The 21,302-nt window shown below is 42.3% G+C and overlaps 1 protein-coding gene across 10 annotated transcripts in view; it reads right to left on the bottom strand.

Moving 5' to 3' along the window:
* The window catches only part of tcf12 (transcription factor 12), a 338,068-nt gene that overhangs the window by 156,189 nt on the left and 160,577 nt on the right, over nucleotides 1–21,302 (bottom strand). For all 10 annotated transcript variants that reach the window (XM_034189942.1, XM_034189886.1, XM_034189913.1 and 7 more), the window contains exon 6: nucleotides 185–246. In XM_034189942.1, the coding sequence (XP_034045833.1) occupies nucleotides 185–246 (62 nt within the window). The remainder of the gene's footprint in view (nucleotides 1–184; nucleotides 247–21,302) is intronic.

Genomic DNA, 21,302 nt, shown 5'->3' with positions numbered 1-21,302 from the left:
AATCTGGTTGGAAGCTTACTAAAAGAAAATGCCTACAATGTGTGTGTGTGTGTGTGTGTGTGTGTGTGTGTGTGTGTGTGTGTGTGTGAGAGAGTGAGTGAGTGAGAGAGCGAGAGAGAGAGAGAGAGAGACACAATCAATCAGGGAACAAAGTGAGCTTGATATGAACGTCCAAGAAACTTACCTGGTAGCCAGGTGCACCAGGATCCCTCCCGTAGCCAATAAATGCAGCCCTCTCTGATTTTCCTGTCAAAATAAACCTCAGTAATAAATATTTTCATTTAACTGGAGCATGCAAGCCCACTACAATTGCACACCGCTAAACAATAAGCAATGAAATGTTATTCATGAGGAATACTTGGTAGACATACATCACTGAGAATCTGTGGGATCCCGATCATCATAGCCAGCCTATACAGACACACTGTGGGTGCTGTACCGATAAGAGGCAGAATCTCAGAACTTTTCCAGGGAACACTTACGGACACTGAGGGGACATCAGCTATAATAATTTGGCCAAGCGATGCATTTCTCTGTATCTCTCTGGCATAATGTAGCAGATAGTACAGAACAAGCCTGGCAGATAGAGGAAGTGAAAGACTTCAAAGACTCTGGAAAGAAAATTAGATGTCTGTCTATAACATAGTTGACAAGGCACTAGTGAATGACTTAACCAGGTTGGGAATTGTGGTCGCAAAGAAGACAATCACGAGAGCCCTGGACAGGAATGGACAGCAAGGTTGTAGACTTAAGAAAAACTCCACTTTTGCTGTGCTGAAAATTCCTTGCTAGATTAAAAAAAGCACTTGTAAAATTTTGAAACAGGGTTCTCTCCAGACAATAGAACAACGGCGTCACGCTATTATACTGCCATCTAGTGCCACTATAGTGTGGTGTCATCTCATGATGTTTTAGTGGGACATTTGGTGGGACTCGGCATGGAAACCCATTTTTGCAGGAAATTTCACATGAACAACTTCAGCTCTATTTTATCCTGTTTACATACAGATGACACAAACAATGACAAATTGCAAGCGCTGCATGAAACCAGATGATCAGAAGACTGTATTTTTTGCTAAGAACAATGCTGCAGCCTCTGCGGCAGTGAAAAAGGAGGCTTTTATGAAGAAAACTGCAGAATGGAATTTTAAATTATTCAGGTACTGAGACATACTTTGAGATTTTGGGGCTGGATAGCAGCGTGCATTATTTCTATTCTTCTATGTTTTAAAGGACATGTCACACTGAAATCATAACATTTCCGAGTGTTTCTGACAGCGTATCTTAGAGGGAAAACGTCTCAGCGTGCACTTGAATGCTGCTAATGTTAAAAACGGAACCACAGATTAATTACAAAATTTACATAAGTGTGATACTGTCTTATGATGACTCATTTTTTTAAGTAAAAACTGTTGATTTTGATGCAGTCACGGTAAAAGGAGCCACTTTCCACTGTGCAAAAACTGTGGTGCGTGCTGCTCAGTTACAGAACAGTCTCACGTCAAGACAGACTCAAAGTAAAATAAAAATGAACCATACTAGCTCCACTGAGAAGAAGAAAAAACCTGAACAGTCATCCACTTGCAATTTCCAAAGTCCACTCCAGCAAAAAACAGCGTCATGGAGACAATCCGCATGCATGTTTATGGCTGGACTAAAATAGTGTCCAGCAACGCAAACAGTAGCATCACCACACATTAGAATCCAAAATCCAACAGACTCTGAAATAATTAAGAGTTTTGGGGTGAAGTGTGTCACCTCCTGTGTTTCTGTACAGCCTCTGTAAATCTGAACCTTCACTTCAAATGAAAGCTCAGAAGCTTCGCTGTCGGATGAAGCAGTGTTCGTTTCGCTGTCTGTCAGCCATCAGGATGTTTCTGCTTTTCCTAAAATGTACATCACACACTAAGAAATGCCGACAAATGCATAGTAAAATGTTGAGTAATAAGACGTTTTCCAGAAATGCACCTGCTGACTCGGGGAGGAAAGCTGGACCTTTTGTTTTTCTATTTTTATTTTTGACAATACAGAGGGGTGTCAAAATCTGAATCACAAGGACATGGTGAGATTTTCACAGTGAATGCCCCCAGCCTGGTGATATTGTGACTTGGCAATTCAAACTTTTCAAATTGAAAATTATGCAGGGGAAATGTGTAAAAAAGTCTTGAATCTCCCACATTATAAATTGTTTTCCTGTACATTCTCTTTTTTCTTTCAAATAAGTTTACTGCACATTCGTAACATACAGTGTGTCAATGAAACACAAACATTTTAGACTAATTTAATTAATCAACAATTTAGCACTTAATCACACCAGAAACAGTACTAAAAGATTTTCATTTCTGTCTTAGGGCTTCAGAACACAAGGTCGGATAGGACCCAGAGTGGAAGCATTGCGCGCGGTTATAGTTCCCAACAGCAATGCTATACTAAAAATTTCTGGGGAGAACCGTGTGAAGAAAATATAAAATTTCATAGGGGGGCTTATACGAGGTCTGTCCAAAAAGTATCAGACCTTTTTATTTTTTTCAAAAACCATATGGATTTGAATCATGTGTGCTTGCATGAGCCAACCTTGAACCTTCATGCACATGCGTGATTTTTTTCACGCCCATCGGTTGCATCATTCGCCTGTGAGCAGGCTTTGTGTGAGCACTGGTCCTCCCCTCTCGTTGGATTTTCATTACGAGGTGGAACAATTTGGAGCTTTGCTTCATCAAATTTTTCCAGAAACTGTGAGAGACAGCCAGGTGGAAACCATTCGGAAGATTCAGGCGGCTTTCGGTGACAATCCTATGGGCATCACACAGATTAAGGAGCGTTACAACCGGTTTAAAGACGGCGCACAATGGCGGAGGGTGCGCCGCGCTCCGATCGGCCATCGACATGCTGAAACAACCAGATCATTTCCAAAGTGAACGCTGTGTTGATCCGGTATGTCGTCTGACTACCAGAGAAATTGCAGAAGAGGTGGACATCAGCACTTTTTTGGCACATTCCATTGTTACAGGAGATTTTGTAATGAAAGACGTGTGGAAGTTGTAAGTCTCACAGGACATGTTGTGACATGTCCAGCTCTTACACAATTCCTCGGATACTTACTCGACTGAAAAGCCACCGAAAGCCGTTTGAATCTTCCGAATGGTTTCCACCTGGCTGTCTCTCACAGTTTCTGGAAAAATTTGATTCAGCGCTGCTCCAATCGTTCAGATAATTTCCTCAAAATGAAAATCCAACGAGGGGGGAGGACCAGTGCTCACTCATAGCCTGCTCACAGGCGAATGACGCAACCGACAGGCGTGAAAAAACTCACACATGCACACGAAGGTTCAAGGTTGGCTCATGCAAGCACACATGATTCAAATCCATAAGGTTTTTGAAAAAAATAAAAAGGTCTGATACTTTTTGGACAGACCTCGTATATCTGTCATCTGTATTTTGAAGTGTAACCTTCTAAGCTTTTACACTGTATTAAAAAAAAATTCAGACATTTAAAAAAGAAACAAAGTCAAAACGCCTGGCTTCTTTTTCTAAGAATTTGTAGGAGTTTCTGTTTCACAGAAAATAAAGTATAAGCTGACAAATCTAATTAATACAATTGTCACAATCTCAGTTACGCATTCATCAGGCATTAGTTGACGACATGCTTACAAGCAATCACTGTGAGAAAAACAAACTTGCACCACACAACACACATGAATCATACATGTCACAATATCCGAAGTCAGCTATTTTACTCCTATGAAAAACCAAGCAAACAAAACTCTGAAAGCTCCTGTGGGAAAATGATGAATAACTTTAACAGAATCATACATTACTGTTGTCATACTTTGAAACATTAAAGCACAGACACAAGCACGGCACTAAATTCTGTTTACACTGGGGAAAGGTACATTTTTTTTTTTTTAAAGAGTTAAAAACTTGTATAGCCTGGATCTTTCCTTACAAAATGACTGATTGGAACATTGCTTTTACAAACACACGTAAAGAGAGGAACATCTAGAGAAATTCACTTGTGCTTATCTTAGCAGTTCTGCAGAAGACGGTTGTACTTCATCTGCCTGTACTGACTTTAGGGACTAAGTAAGCTGTGTATACCAGGGGCGATGGTGCAGCTGTCAAAGCTGTTGTCTCTAGAAATGTTGCACGTGTGTTCAAAATAACAGCAGTGTGTTTAAAAAAGTGAGCAAAGCTCAAAATCCTTAAAACTGCTTTTATTTCCATACACGCAAATGCATTGGGAACACTACACATTCTGTTCCAAATGAAAACATGATAAAATTTAGGAAATTTGCTATTACTTTACAGAAAGTGGAAAAAAAAGCAGTGTCTGCATTTTTTTTTTTTTCTGTGATCCTTATTAAGACTGGGTCCCACCGAATAATGAGCCACGCAGCATGTTTTCTTTGCTACGAGAGGGTTTCTTCAACTATCGTGGGAGTTTCGTGGCTCTGAGAGGCTCTTAGAGGCACTATCGTCAGTTGACGAGGCTCATTTCTGAGCGTGGCGCTAATTTCAAGAAGTTCAAAAGCAACAACAGTTTGGGTACGAGTTACTGTAAAGACTTAGAGGAATTTGCGTGGTGCTTACCTGCTAAAAGCCCATTATGCGTGCGCCTGGCAGCTACGCAGGACCTGAGAGGCTATTTTTGGAGCGGCTGCCCTCTTGCACACACAATTCCACACCTGCTCTGTGTGCTGGACGGTGTGTATAAAATAATTATTTTGTAGCACATTAATCATTTTCTGCCATTTTCCTTGAATGCTGAAAAAACCTCTAATCACTACTGGAATCACAGAGGACTGTTTCATCTGGACGCTTTTTTCCCTCTCTTTCCTGCTCCATGTGGAATGTATTTTGAACAGCTTAAGGTAACTATTTTTAATGTTTTTATAGCTTGATAAAGCAGTTCCTAGCTGCTAAGGTATGTCTACGGTTGATTTAATATCTTGTCAATGGATCACATGAGCTCCGTTTTATGTGCGCACTGAGGCAGTGACTCGTCACATTCCAAACGAGCATTTAGGCAGAATGCCAGCTCAAGAAAGAGTGATTTTTCAGTCAATACTGGATGAACACAAAGTTAAAATTTGGATGACTGCGTGAAAGTGGATGTGTGTTTAAAGGAAATAACTCCAGTGAAGCAGCTAAAAGCAGAGCAGAGTGTGCAGCAACACAGAAGGAGAGCGCGCAAAAGACCGATTTTGAAGACATAACACAAAGTTAAAAGTTGTATCACGGTGACTTTAAGCTGTGAAAGAAATATATATTACATATATATTTATTATTTTTGAAAGTGATCCACAGGTGTATGTAATTAAAGCTGCCACCTCAATCTGTATGCAGAACGGCACCGTGCGCAAAAGAGAGTTTTTGCAGAAATAAATGGACAAACACAAAGTTAACAGTGGAATCACGGTGTAAAAATTACTGTTTAAAGCCAGTGAAAAAATAAAGCCAGCAAGCCATGGATAGAAAGGAAGCCAGTGAGAAGGAGCACAGAGGCAGCTGTCCAGGAATGGACAGCAGGGCGTGTGCAAAAGAGCGATTTTACAGAAATAAACCGACAAACATATAGTTAAAAGTGGGATCTACGGTGTGTGTGTTTAAAACTGCAGAAGAAATAAACCCCGCAAGCCGCGGAGCCAGCAAGGAGCACAGAGGTGGCTGTTCAGGAACCCTTGGTTGGGTTATAGCTGGTCTGGTGCATTACAGGTGGACAGCAGCCTGGCGCACAGCGCACAACCGCGGGTCTGTACTGGAGTGTCTATTTTTGGACTACTTTTAAAAAATGTGAAATCTTTAAATGCTGCTGTGAATCTGTAAATTGAAAACCCACACTTTAAAAGGACCAGGTGCAGGAGGGCTGGAGGTTTGGACCAAACCCATGCCTAAAAATGCGCCAACATGGCGTTATCATGGCGCTATCAGGGCACTACGTGGCTTAGTGTGGCTAATGCGAGCCATTCGAGGCTCTAATGACAGGTCGGTCGTGGCTCACTAGAGGCTGCTACGTGGCACATGCAGGGTACAGAGAGGCACATAGAGGCACCTTCATAGCGGATATGTGATAGATGAAAACGTGGGTAATTCTTCGAATAATCGCTGACACATCTACAGTATGCATGGCTCATTATTCATGCCTTATTATTCGGTGGGACCCAGGCTTTTATACCATTATAGTGCAGCAGACAACAGAATATTTACAGAGGAATCCTTCAAATGGTTCAAGCGCCAAATTCAGCACAAACACTAAAAAAAATATGCAAATTATTGGTTGAGTTAATAGGGTTTTAAACAGGAATAGTTTGCATCAAGGGTCATACTTAATTATCATGTTACGAGGTTACATATGTCACATGTTCCAGAATCCAACAGATGTCGGCACTGTTTGACTTTTACTTTGGAGACCAAGCATTCAACATAGTCAAAACTATTCTATTTATTCATCCTATAACCAATAATGTGAACCACTTTATACCAGAATGGAGTAACTTGTAGTAACTTGTCGTAGTAGTAACTTGAACCCTTGTCGTCTTCTTTCGGCTGCTCCCGTTAGGAGTCTACGCAGCAGGTCAATTGTTTCCATCTCACCCTGACCTCTGTATCGTTCTCTGTCACACCAACTACCTGCATGTACTTCCTCACCACATCCATAAACCTCCTGTTTGGCCTCCCTCTTTTCCAGCCCGGTGGCTCCATCCTCAGCATCCTTCTCCTTATACCCTGGGTCCCTCCTCTGCACATGTCGAAACCATCTCAAACTCACCTCTTTTTGTCTTCAAACGTCCCACCTGTACTAAAGCCGCGGTCCCACCGAATAATGAAGGATGAAGAAGAGCCAAGTACCCTGTTTTTTTTCAGGGTTCTTGCAGGAATAACCAAGTTAAATTTTAGACCTTTTTTAGACATTTTTAGACCATTATGAGAAAAATTTTAGACCAACCTCAAGACCCCCCCCCCCCAAAAAAGGACGATCACATTTGATTCTCAAAACCATGTCATTTTGTATTGGTTTCAAACATGTCAAAGTACACCAAAAGCAGAAAACAAGATTGAGTGATAATACACAACATAAACAATACAATAAACAACATTGACCAACCGGAAAAAAGTTAAATTCTCAAAAGGCGCTATACAACCATATATCTCAGCTCCTCTCCTTTTGCGCTAATCTCAGCCTCAAGGGCTTTCACTTCAGCGACTTTGTCTTTGTGTGCTCTTCTCAGAGCATTCGACTTCAAAAGCAGCTGAGCCATCTTTGAGCCAGCTCTCTTCAGAAACCACTGATCTCTACAAAATGGATCGGTGGAAACCACTGATCTCTACAAAACAGATCGGTGGAAACCACTGATCTGTACAAAACATTAACGTGTGACAGGACTGCTCATTTATAGAGCAGTTTTCTGAAGAAAAATCATTGGAAATGTTTTTTTGTTGTTTGTTACCTCAAAATTTCTGATTCCTGTTAAAAAAAAAGTTTAGAACACTTGTAATTAAAATAGCTAAATAAATCAATAAATGGTTCTTTAGAAACTTTTCAACTGTAAACTAAAACCACCTGTTATTTCAGATTAGACATTTCTTGTTTAACATAAGGAACCGTGGACATTTATTTTTAGACAAATAAAATAACATGGAAACTTGTACATTTTTTAAAGTCTGGTAGATTATTTATATCTCATTTCAACCACAAAAAGACACAAAATAAATACAAATGTTTATTATAAATGGAACAGGAAATAATTTAACAATGACTGCAGTGTGATTGTAAAGTAGGATTTCTGTGACATAAACCTCATAATGAATTTTTTTTTATATATATATAGTCATTTAAACTTGTAATTTCATCAAAATATGTAACTGCCTTTAATGTTATCATGACAGAGTCATTTCTAAAATATGAATTTGAGCACACTGGGCCTCATGTATCAAAGTTGCGTACGGCGATATTTGAGCGTATATGGGGTGTACGCCAAAACGGCTGCGCTACTTGGCATTTATCAATGTGGTCGTTGGCGTACGCTGCGCTGAAAATATACACCAGGTCGAGATGTGGCGTAAATATACACCAAAATGAACCAGCGCTGGAATCCACATAAAAATGAAGATGATCAACATGATAAACAGTGCCATTATACAAATCAATGCATATGTTACATAAATAACACTTTCCTGATTATACTACATAATAATCAATACAAATCCCGCTTTTGTTATGGAGCACGATCCGTGGCTACAGCGGTGACTGCAAAGACAGCGCTGCTCACCCTTTTCTCCAGACTTCGAGCCTGGACCCAGAGCAGCGCTGAGCTTAACTTTATGTGGTGTGATCGTTTTAGACTATGAAATTGATAATAACTGTAGTTTCGTCATTCTCTTAATTCGCCCGTGCTGCAATCAGGTTTTGTTGTCTCCATTCGGTTGTCACAATAAAATAAATACAGAAATACATTTAAAAAATAAAGAAATCTGACAGATTAGGCGTGTCTTATTAATTGAGTGAGCAAATATATCCACATGTCAAGAATTACTGACGTGAAAAGAGAATACAGTGGTCCCTCGCTATAACGCGGTTCACCTGACGGGGCCTCGGAGTCTCGCGGAGTATTTAGTCCAATTTTGCAAGCTTTTTTTTTTTTTTTTTTTTACAGTGTTCTGTGTATTTGTTTATAAGAATCTTGTTGTCCAGAAGAAAAAAGAGCGCCAACAACTACTCATAACTGTGTTTGTCACTCGGAAACAAACACCTGCAGCCAGGTGTGAGTGGAAAAAGGCGCGGCGTCAGGACTCAGTCACTATTAATAATTTCTTATGTGTCCGACCTCGTTCGTTGATCGTTAAAATTAATTCGTTAGTTCTAAATGCCATCATAATTATTTATAGGAAAACTTTCTATTTTTATTTCTCAAACAAATGTTTGGGCCTAAAACAGTTTGGTATTATTTTCCTACTAAGGTTTGAACTTTGAGAGTGTTTACACATGAGAGAAAAGTGAGAAAATGTTCTGAGAAAGTGTATAAACTGTGTAGTGAGGGGTTTTACAGCTTTGAAATGTCTATAATAATTGTAAAAAATAACGCTGCCTAACATCGCGGTTTCGCGTATTTCGGGCTATTTTTTAGAATGTAACTCCAGCGATTAATGAGGGACCACTGTAACACTTTATTGATTATATACTACAAAACAATTGATACGACGGCCGCTTTTGACGCTCTATTGGCACGCGTCGTGCTTGATGAAGTTCTTTTTCATTGCCGTCTTCCTGGCTTCCATGACGTAAAATGACGGTGTGTCTGAAGCGGAGTCTGAATATTTATGGGCGTGTTTATTATAATTACGATCGTTTCCACCCGCCGCATTTATCAAGATCACGTCAGGCGTACGCCAGAAATGGGCAGGTGCGCACTGCTTGATACATGTCACGTCGACTTTGGTGTATTTCAAGTTTACGCCGTAAATTTACACCACAAGTGCACAACATTGATACATGAGGCCCAGTAAGTGGAGAGCTTCTACCTGTGCAAATGTCTTTTGACTGATTTGTGGACATTTTTAATGATCCGTTCATTTATTGTTAAAATATAAAATGAAACAGCTTTTTAAAAAATAATGAAATAGTTGCTGTTCAAAGAGCCTTTTATTTAGAAGCAGGTGATGTTCTGCTGAATTCTCGGGACCAGATGAAGGTCTCTTCTGCAGTTTTGAACTCTGGTGGTGTTGCTGAAAAGCAGAGATGTTTTCTTTCAACTGGACTTCGTGGTGTTCAGCTCATCAATGGAAGTTTGGTTGTCTGCACAGCAAATGTTCCTGATTGGGACAAATAAAAATATTCTTTTAAATATAAAGAAACACTAAACAGTTTATATATAAAAAAGGAAAAAAACGACAAAAAACGACAAAAAAAAAAAAGACAAAAAAAAAAAAAAAGCACCCAAAAAATAAGTTATTTAAAGTTGAGCTTTTGTGGTGTCTGAAAAAAGTTGTAGCTTTATTTAGTAAAAATAAAAAAGACCAAACCATTTAGAAATTAAAGCGTTCACTCAGGTCAACTGTGCTAAAAGGCTACGCTAATGTTAGCCAATCATTAAACCTTTACAGCAGTTCAGCAAAAGTCACGTTTTATTTTTACATTATTCTCACCTCGATAAAGCTGCAGAAGTAAACTCTGTTGGGCAAACTGGGACTTCGCCTATATCCAAAAAGTGGGAGATTTCGGACTGAGTGGGTCTGCTCCATCCCCCGGCTGCCTGCCTCGGTCTGCCCATGAATGATGCCTGAAGGCCGGCTTCTCCGTGCGGGTCGGTCCCCTGTCGCGGTTCGATCGATATCCCAACAAGTCATCAGTCCTCCCTCAGTCGGCGTCAATCCGAAAAGTAGCTGAAAAAAAGCTTCTCCCAGCAGGGTGATGGGAGAATCGTTCAACTGCTGTTTTTTAAAGCTTTTTTGTGGTTCAGGCAACGCAAATTCAAGATGGCGATCGCTGAACTTTTTTCAGGTTGTGAAACAGCCAGAGTGTGACGTGGCCGCAATCTCCGCCCCCTTGCCGCTTCTGAAGCGACACGTCAGAAGTCACGACGCATTGGAAAGCGTTTCATTTTTCTGTTCTACAGACACTTCTCGGAATGGACGGAGCGAATGTAATTTTTTAAGACTTGAGTAAATTAAATTTTAGACCTGCGATGAAAATGTGGGTGTTTTTAAGACATTTAAAGGCCTAAAATTTTAGTTTCTGAATTTAAGACTTTTTAAGACTTTTTTAGACCCCGCGGGAACCCAGAGCAGGAGCACCTGCAGAGAACACACGCAGAAACGGGGAGAACATGAAAACTCCACACAGAAAAGCAACAGGTGGGAATTGATCCCATGACCTTCTTGCTGTGAGGCAACAGTGATAACCACTAAGCCACCCTGCTACTCATCTCTTAAAAATAGGAACCAGCACACTTCATCTCCACTCCTCGGGCATCCTTTCACTTTCCAAGATTTTATTAAACAATCTGGTAATAAACTCCAGTCATCTTTCCTAGACATTTCCATGGCTCCATGGGAATGTCATCTAGACCAACTGCCTTCCCACTCTTTATCCTCTTCATAGAAAACACACACACACACACACACATAAATGTTGATATAAATACAATTCACATAATGTAACATGATTTCCAAATTACTTGCAATATATTGGCTCTTAATCTAAAATCAAATAAAACATCTAACTTCCCATAGTCCACCCGTAGCCTCTCCTGACTGCACATATCAGCTGTCTCCTAGGAAGGAGATCTGAGGTTGCCAAATCTTTTCAAAATTCAAACATATTACCATATAAAGCATATGTTAGTTTGTCAAGATGAAGAGTGTTTGTAAGTTCTGTGATCTGCATTATTAAGGAAGGGGCGTCTTTGTCCTTCCAAAATTAAAGAATGAGTTTTTTCGCAGTGATTAGTTAATGTTTTGATAAGTTTTGATATGACACGTTTATTCGTGCCTGGTAATCTTCATCCATCCATCCATCCATTTTATTCCGCTTTATCAGGAGTCGGGTCGCGGGGGCAGCAGCTCAAGCAAAGCCGCCCAGACTCCCCGATCCACACACACTTCCCCCAGCTCCTCTGGGGGAACCCCAAGGCGTTCCCAAGCCAACCGAGAGATGTAGTCCCTCCAGCGTGTCCTGGGTCTTCCCCGGGGCCTCCTCCCAATGGGACGTGCCCGGAACACCTCTCCAGCGAGGCGTCCAGGGGGCATCCGGAAAAGATGCCCGAGCCACCTCAACTGACTCCTTTCGACGTGGAGGAGCAGCGGCTCGACTCCGAGTTCCTCCCCAGTGACCGAGCTCCTCACCCTATCTCTAAGGGAGCGCCCAGCCACCCTGCGGAGGAAACTCATCTCGGTCGCTTGTACTCGCGATCACGTTCTTTCGGTCATGAGCAAAATCTCATGACCATAGGTGAGGATCGGAACGTAGAACGATTGGTAAATCGAGAGCTTTGCCCCCCTACTCAGCTCTCTCTTCACCACGACAGTCCGATACAGTGACCGCATCATTGCAGATGCTGCACAGATCCGTCTATCGATCTCACGCTCCATCCGTCAATCACTCGTGAACAAGACCCCGAGATACTTAAACTCCTCCACTTGAGGCAAGGACACTCCACCGACCTGAAGAGGGCAAAGCACCTTTTTCCGGTCGAGAATCATGGTCTCGGATTTGGAGGTGCTGATTTTCATTCCGGACGCTTCACACTCGACTGCAAACGGCCCCACTGCACGCTGAAGGTTCTAAATTGACGAAGCCAACAGAACCACATCTTCCGCAAACAGCAGATCAAATCAATTTTATTTATATAGCGCCAAATCACAACAAACAGTTGCCCCAAGGCGCTTTATATTAAGGCAAAAGCCATACAACAACTACAGAAAAACCCCAACGGTCAAAACGACCCCCTGTGAGCAAGCACTTGGCGACAGTGGGAAGGAAAAACTCCCTTTTAACAGGAAGAAACCTCCAGCAGAATCAGGCTCAGGGAGGGGCAGTCTTCTGCTGGGACTGGGTGGGGCTGAGGGAGAGAATCAGGAAAAAGACATGCTGTGGAAGAGAGCAAAGATCAATCACTAATGATTAAATGCAGAGTGGTGCATACAGAGCAAAAAGAGAAAGAAACACTCAGTGCATCATGGGAACCCCCCAGCAGTCTAAGTCTATAGCAGCATAACTAAGGGATGGTTCAGGGTCACCTGATCCAGCCCTAACTATAAGCTTTAGCAAAAAGGAAAGTTTTAAGCCTAAGCTTAAAAGTAGAGAGGGTGTCTGTCTCCCTGATCCGAATTGGGAGCTGGTTCCACAGGAGAGGAGCCTGAAAGCTAAAGGCTCTGCCTCCCATTCTACTCTTACAAACCCTAGGAACTACACGTAAGCCTGCAGTCTGAGAGCGAAGTGCTCTATTGGGGTGATATGGTACTATGAGGTCCCTAAGATAAGATGGGACCTGATTATTCAAAACCTTATAAGTAAGAAGAAGAATTATAAATTCTATTCTAGAATTAACAGGAAGCCAATGAAGAGAGGCCAATATGGGTGAAATATGCTCTTTCCTTCTAGTCCCCGTCAGTACTATAGCTGCAGCATTTTGAATTAACTGAAGGCTTTTCAGGGAACTTTTAGGACAACCTGATAATAATGAATTACAATAGTCCGGCCTAGAGGAAATAAATGCATGAATTAGTTTTTCAGCATCACTCTGAGACAAGACCTTTCTAATTTTAGAGATACTGCGCAAATGCAAAAAAGCAGTCCTACATATTTGCTTAATATGGCGCATTGAAGGACATATCCTGATCAAAAAAGACTCCAAGATTTCTCACAGTATTACTAGAGGTCAGGGTAATGCCATCCAGAGTAAGGATCTGGTTAGACACCATGTTTCTAAGATTTGTGGGGCCAAGTATAATAACTTCAGTTTTATCTGAATTTAAAAGCAGGAAATTAGAGGTCATCCATGTCTTTATGTCTGTAAGACAATCCTGCAGTTTAGCTAATTGGTGTGTGTCCTCTGGCTTCATGGATAGATAAAGCTGGGTATCATCTGCGTAACAATGAAAATTTAAGCAATGCTTTCTAATAATACTGCCTAAGGGAAGCATGTATAAAGTGAATAAAATTGGTCCTAGCACAGAACCTTGTGGAACTCCATAATTAACCTTAGTCTGTGAAGAAGATTCCCCATTTACATGAACAAATTGTAATCTATTAGATAAATATGATTCAAAACACCGCAGCGCAGTGCCTTTAATACCTATGGCATGCTCTAATCTCTAATAAAATTTTATGGTCAACAGTATCAAAAGCAGCATTGAGGTCTAACAGGACAAGCACAGAGATGAGTCCACTGTCTGTGGCCATAAGATCATTTGTAACCTTCACTAATGCTGTTTCTGTACTATGATGAATTCTAAAACCTGACTGAAACTCTTCAAATAGACCATTCCTCTGCAGATGATCAGTTAGCTGTTTTACAACTACCCTTTCAAGAATTTTTGAGAGAAAAGGAAGGTTGGAGATTGGCCTATAATTAGCTAAGATAGCTGGGTCAAGTGATGGCTTTTTAAGTAATGGTTTAATTACTGCCACCTTAAAAGCTTGTGGTACATAGCCAACTAATAAAGATAGATTGATCATATTTAAGATCGAAGCATTAATTAATGGTAGGGCTTCCTTGAGTACCTGGTAGGAATGGGGTCTAATAGACATGTTGATGGTTTGGAGGAAGTAACTAATGAAAATAACTCAGACAGAACAATCGGAGAGAAAGAGTCTAACCAAATACCAGCATTACTTGTCAGGTCAGGCGGGTGCCAGCACCCTGAAGCGGCTGGACCCGCAATGCAGACTCCCACATCAGGTTCACGTGTAAAAGCAAAAGTCGTCTTTATTTCAGGCTGAGGTACGGTACACAGGTGATCAGTCAGCGGGGCGGAGGTACAAGCAGGGTCAGGAAAAAACGCAGTCATATTTAGGCAGGGTTCAGAAGCACGAGCAAACATGGACATCAGGGATGAGGCAAAAAGCATAGTCAAAAAACAGAGCAGATTTCAAAACACACGGCTAGGCAAAACAGGACTGGATACGAGAGCTAGGATGTGTACCAATGGCGACAAACTGGCAGTGAGCTGTGAGACTGTGATGGTTTAAATAAGGAGCAAACAAATTAGGGTGATGTGAAGCAGGTGCATGGAAGTCTCTGGAAGGGGGCATGACCGGGGGAGCCAAAGGTTGTGCAGAGTACAGGATAGTGAAGGAAGGAAAGCACAGAGTGAAGTAACAGACAAAGACACGTGAGCTAGAGCAAGAGTGGGAGTGAATGAGAACACAAAGCAGACATAAACAAGGTGGGAAACAAAGACATGGGGCAGGTGCACGGCGTGGAGTGAACATAAGTAACCGGGTGTGAGACAAGGAACAAGGACATGATGGGAGGTGCGGAGTGGAAACAAAATGACAAAAACAGAACAGAGATAAATTGGAAATCATGGTCAGAATATAATGCAACAACAGGAACCAAAATCAAACATGAGCATGAGAACAAAAGCAAGTAGAACTGAACAGGGAATCAATACAAAAGCAAAATTAAACAGGAACAAACTAATAAACAAAAATCAAAACCAGATATAAAAGTACACAGCCAACATATACAGAACAAAGCTAAATGATTAACAATGAAAACACAAACCGGCTCAACAGAACTGGACATTGGGTAAAGTATGAAAAGTAACAAAATGATAAGAAAAACATAGCCGAATAACTCATGATGAAAATAAAAAACTAATACATCAAAGCTGGGGCCGGAGGTGAGCCAAAAGGGGATCCAAAATAAGGACTAAGACCTAGACCCAGGCCGGGCATGACATTACTGAAAGCAGCCAAAGATAACGAACGATATGTCTTTGGGATGGTTATGAGTAATTTTTTCTCTAATAGTTAAAATTTTATTAGCAAAGAAAGTCATGAAGTCATTACTAGTTAAAGTTAAAGGAATACTCGGATCAGTAGATCTGACTCTTTGTCAGCCTGGCTACAGTGCTGAAAAGAAACCTGGGGTTGTTCTTATTTTCTTCAATTAATGATGAGTAGTAAGATGTCCTAGCTTTACGGAGGGCTTTTTTATAGAGCAACAGACTCTTTTTCCAGGCTAAGTGAAGATCTTCTAAATTAGTGAGACGCCATTTCCTCTCCAACTTACGGGTTATCTGCTTTAAGCTGCAAGTTTGTGAGTTATACCACGGAGTCAGGCACTTCTGATTTAAGGCTCTCTTTTTCAGAGGAGCTACAGGATCCAAAGTTGTGCTCAATGAGGATGTAAAACTATTGAAGAGATAATCTATCTCACTCACAGAGTTTAGGTAGCTACTCTGGACTGTGTTGGTATATGGCATTGGAGAACATAACAAAGAAGGAATCATATCCTTAAACCTAGTTACAGCACTTTCCGAAAGACGTCTACTGTAATGAAACTTATTCCCCACTGCTGGGTAGTCCATTAAAGTAAATGTAAATGTTATTAAGAAATGATCAGACAGAAGGGGGTTTTCAGGGAATACTGTTAAGTCTTCAATTTCCATACCATAAGTCAGAACAAGATCTAAAGTATGGTTAAAGTGGTGGGTGGACTCATTTACATTTTGAGCAAAGCCAATTGAGTCTAATAATAGATTAAATGCTGTGTTGAGGCTGTAATTCTCAGCATCTATGTGGATATTAAAATCGCCCACTATAATTATCTTATCTGAGCTAAGCATTAAGTCAGACAAAAGGTCTGAAAATTCAAAGAGAAACTCACAGTAACGACCAGGTGGACGATAGATAACAACAAATAAAACTGGCTTTTGAGACTTCCAATTTGGATGGACAAGACTAAGAGTCAAGCTTTCAAATGAATTAAAGCTCTGCCTGGGTTATTGATTCATTAATAAGCTGGGATGGAAGATTGCTGCTAATCCTCCCCCTCGGCCCGTGCTACGAGCAATTCTGACAGTTAGTGTGACTCGGGGGTGTCCAGGTTTCTGTAAGGCAGAATAAATCAATATGTTGATCAATTATTATATCATTTACTAACAGGGACTTAGAAGAGAGAGAGACCTAATGTTTAATAAACCGCATTTAACTGTTTTAGTCTGGGTGCAGTTGAAGGTGCTATTTTTTTTTTCTTTTTGAATTTTTATGCTTAAATAGATTTTTACTGGTTGTTGGTGGTCTGGGAGCAGGCACCGTCTCTACAGGGATGGGGTATTGGGGGGATGGCAGGGGGAGAATAGCTGCAGAGAGGTGTGTAAGACTACAACTCTGCTTCCTGGTCCCAACCCTGGATAGTCACGGTTTGGAGGGTGTAATAAAATTGGCCAGATGTCTAGAAATGAGAGCTGCTCCATCCAAAGTGGGATGGATGCCGTCTCTCCTAACAAGACCAGGTTTTCCCCAGAAGCTTTGCCAATTATCTATAAAGCCCACCTCATTTTTTAGACACCACTTAAACAGCCAGCAATTCAAGGAGAACATGCGGCTAAACATGTCACTCCCGGTCCGATTGGGGAGGGGCCCAGAGAAAACTACGGAGTCCGACATTGCTTTTGCAAAGTTACACACCGATTCAATGTTAATTTTAGTGACCTCCGATTGGCGTAACCGGGTGTCATTACTGCCGACGTGAATTACAATCTTACCAAATTTACGCTTAGCCTTAGCCAGCAGTTTCAAATTTCCTTCAATGTCGCCTGCTCTGGCCCCCGGAAGACATTTGACTATGGTTGCTGGTGTCGCTAACTTCACATTTCTCAAAACAGAGTCGCCAATAACCAGAGTTTGATCCTCGGCGAGTGTATCGCCGAGTGGGAAAAAATGGTTAGAAATGTGAACGGGTTGGTGGTGTACACGGGGCTTCTGTTTAGGACTACGCTTCCTTCTCACAGTCACCCCGCCGGCCTGCTTTCCCGGGTGCTCGGGATCTGCTGGGGGACAGCTAACGGCGGCTAAGCTACCTTGGTCCGCACCGACTACAGGGGCCTGGCTAGCTGTAGGATTTTCCAAGGTGCGGAGCCGAGTCTCCAATTCGCCCAGCCTGGCCTCCAAAGCTACGAATAAGCTACACTTATTACAAGTACCATGACTGCTAAAGGAGGCCGAGGAATAACTAAACATTTCACACCCAGAGCAGAAAAGTGCGGGAGAGACAGGAGAAGACGCCATGCTAAACTGGCTAAGAGCTAGTAGCAGCGCTAAGCTAGCAGATTCCTAAAAACACACAAAGTGAATAATGTGTAAATAATTTAGAGGTGATTCAGCAGAGGGAGTGGTTTAGTTAAGGCACATGAAGATTACACTCTCAAACAAATCGTTATCTAGTTATCTAGGTCAATCTAACTACGCAGATTAAACAGTTAAAAGATACAGCAAAACACCGCTGTGCTACGGAACAGGAAGTGATACAATACCGCAGTGAGAGCCAAACACTGTCTTATAATAGTCACACAGAAGATACTGTTACAAAACACCAAGAATATTTGACAAAATATAACATTAAAATTACTAACGATATGAAACAATTACCATCCTTCTACTGGCTTCCAAAGTGCATAGAAATCTAATAGGTAGTAGATTTATAGCGGCATCTAATGCATGTACTACCAAACCATTATCCCAACTACTAACCTCTAGCCTTAAATTAGTTGCAAAACATTTCAAACAATACTGCGAAGGCATAGCTCGTAACACTGGAGTTAATTGTTTTTGGATTATTGATAATGCTACAGAGGTTTTAAATAAACTAAAAATGTTAAAAATAAAGTAGCTACACATTATGATAGTTTTGATTTTTCCACCCTGTATACTAATATCTGGCATGACCAACTTATATACAGTATCAGTGAACTAGTCAGGGAAGCTTTTAGAATTAGCGGTTCTAAATATATCGTTATTATAAATGATAGCACAACATATTGGTCGAACACTACATCAACACGTTATCATAATATAAGGAAAATATGACTGAGCATATAGAATTCCTTGTAGACAATATCTATATCGAAGTTGGCAACAGAATTTTCAAACAAACAATAGGGATACCTATGGGAACAGATTGTGCTCCACTTTTAGCTAACCATTTCCTCTTTTATTATGAATATAAATGTATGAAAGATAAACTTAAAACTAACAGCAAGTCAGCAAAAACCTTTAATAATACCTTCCGTTACATTGATGACCTACTTACTTTAAATAACCCTAATTTTGAGAATGAAATTAAAAATATTTATCCATCAGAATTACAACTAAAAAGACTACAGAAAACAATAAAAAAACTCTCAAACTTAGATATAGAGTTGAGCATTATAGATACAGTTTAGAACAGCCGTTTTCGACAAACAGGTGATTTTAACTTTCATATTGTAAAATTTCCTTATATGAGTAGTAACATACCGAATAAACCTACATACAGGGTTTCCACCTCTCAATTAGTCAGAATTGGTCGCATCTGTGATAATTACCAAAGTTTTTCCACTAGACACCATAAACTTGCTAGTAGATTTGTTGTGTGTTGGGGGGCTTGGCTGGACACTGTTTTGTGGTTTTTGTGTTTGTTTTCCTTCCCAGGTGGTTTGGGGCTGATCTCTGGGGAGAATGTGCTGCAGAAGAGTCTCTCACCTCTGTCACGGTGATCTGCTGCACCTGTTGCACTCACGTGCGATTCTCTAATCAGGACGATCTATGACACCTGTGACATTCATGTGCAGTTCTGAGGACTCTCAGCTGGTACCGATGAAGAACTGCATTTAAGCCAGCAGTGATCTGGGCTTAATTGCCGGAGAATACGACCGTGTGATGACCGTTTGAGGATGCTGAGGGCCGCTCCAGAATCTGACAGAACCCAGCGTTAAATAACCAGAAGCAGTTCCAAAAGAAACAAATTTATTTTTTTCCCACTGTGCAATACAAAAATAAATAAGTCTGGTGGGGTGAAGAGGTGGTGGAGCGCTCGTTTTTTTTTTATTTCCCTTTCCTCTAACCCCAACATCACACACTTCTGTACTGTTCGTCTTTAGTGTTGTGGGGTGGTGCAGGTGGGTTACTGGGCATTCCCATGAGGACCTCTGTACCTGGGGGGGGGGGGTCCAGGGCTTTTTTTTTGGATTTAGTTAATTCCCAGTTCCACTCCAGCCTCAGTGAGCCTCTGACCGTTCGCCATTGGCATCACTGGGGTGTAGGGCAGTGGGGATATACTCCAGTCGGAGCGGTGGGGCCGATCAGTGCCGTACGCCTTTTCCGCTGCCCACCCCTCCCGGTAGGCTGGAGTATAGTCGGGGGGTCGACACCGGCCGTCTTGCCGGTTTGCCCCTGCCCTTGCGGGTGGAGCTGGGTTGCGTTTTTCCTGTTGTCTTCCCCGGCTCAGTAGTCCTGAGCCGATTGCCACGACGTGTCTGCCGATAGAGTCTGGGGGTGTTCCGGGGTCTTTTGGGGTGGTCGGGAGGTCAACGGGGCTTCCTGTTGTTTTTGTTTGCTCCTGGGGTGGTTTTTGGGAATCCCTGGGGGTTTGGGGTTTTTGTTTCCTCCTGTTTCCCCCCGGGGTTTGATGGGACGGTCCTCTGGGGGGGAGGCTGGCTGAGGGGCCGACCGGCCGTGTTAGGCTGGGGTGGGGTTCCTGGGTTGTGGGGGTGTCTCCTGGGGTTTGATGGAACAGTCCTCTGGGGGACGTTAAGGCTCCCGTGTATGCCTGGGGATTCCTGGATGGCTCCTGCCGTGGTTGTTGCTCCTGGGGTTGACGATGAAGTCCCCTGGGGGAAGTCGGGCTCCACATGTTGTGGGAGGGCGTTGTTGTTTTTTCTTTTGACCTGTGTTCTAATGTGTTGGGGGTTTTTTGGGGTTGTATGTTTTTCGTTTCTCCCCGGGGTTTGATGGGACAGTCCCCTGGGGAGGTGTTGGGGTGGGTGTTATGTTTTTTCTTTTGTTTTTCCCCGGTGTGCTTCCCTGGAGTGTGTTAGTGGTGTTCTCTGGGGGGGGATGCTGGGGGCTTTTTCTGTGTTTTTTATGTATGGGTTGTGTTGGGACTCTTTTGGGGTTCTTTGGGGGTGTTTTTGTTTTGTTGCCAGCCGGCATTCCAGCCGCATCTCCTGGCCCTGTTGCCTGCTGTGGACTCTGGGAGCGTCGTCACTGCCTGCCTCCTGTTTTTGACCCCGATGAGAGGGCCGGTTTTCGGGTCAGGTCTGTGCAGTCGCCGGGAGGCTTCCCGTTGACGGGGGGGGGGGGTACTGTTGTGTGTTGGGGGGCTTGGCTGGACACTGTTTTGTGGTTTTTGTGTTTGTTTTCCTTCCCAGGTGGTTTGGGGCAGATCTCTGGGGAGAATGTGCTGCAGAAGAGTCTCTCACCTCTGTCACGGTGATCTGCTGCACCTGTTGCACTCACGTGCGATTCTCTAATCAGGACGATCTATGACACCTGTGACATTCACGTGCAGTTCTGAGGACCCTCAGCTGGTACCGATGAAGAACTGCATTTAAGCCAGCAGTGATCTGGGCTTAATTGCTGTAGAATACGACCGTGTGACGACCGTTTGAGGACGCTGAGGGCTGCTCCAGAATCTGACACTGCGTCTGTGAAGGAGGATGAGGGTGAGAGACAAGCGCTGTCAGCACACGTCAAAGAGTACAGTCTTGGGAAAAGCCACCTGGGGGGGTGTCGGCGGAGCTCCTGAGTCCAGAACGTTCGGGCTCCGATCCGTTGAGGCGCTGGGAGAGCGCGCCACCTCTTCACCCCACCAGAC

The sequence above is a fragment of the Thalassophryne amazonica genome, chromosome 2 (genome assembly GCF_902500255.1).
Source record: "Thalassophryne amazonica chromosome 2, fThaAma1.1, whole genome shotgun sequence".
Taxonomy (NCBI): Eukaryota; Metazoa; Chordata; class Actinopteri; order Batrachoidiformes; family Batrachoididae; genus Thalassophryne; species Thalassophryne amazonica.
This window is presented reverse-complemented; position numbering and strand designations above follow the sequence as displayed.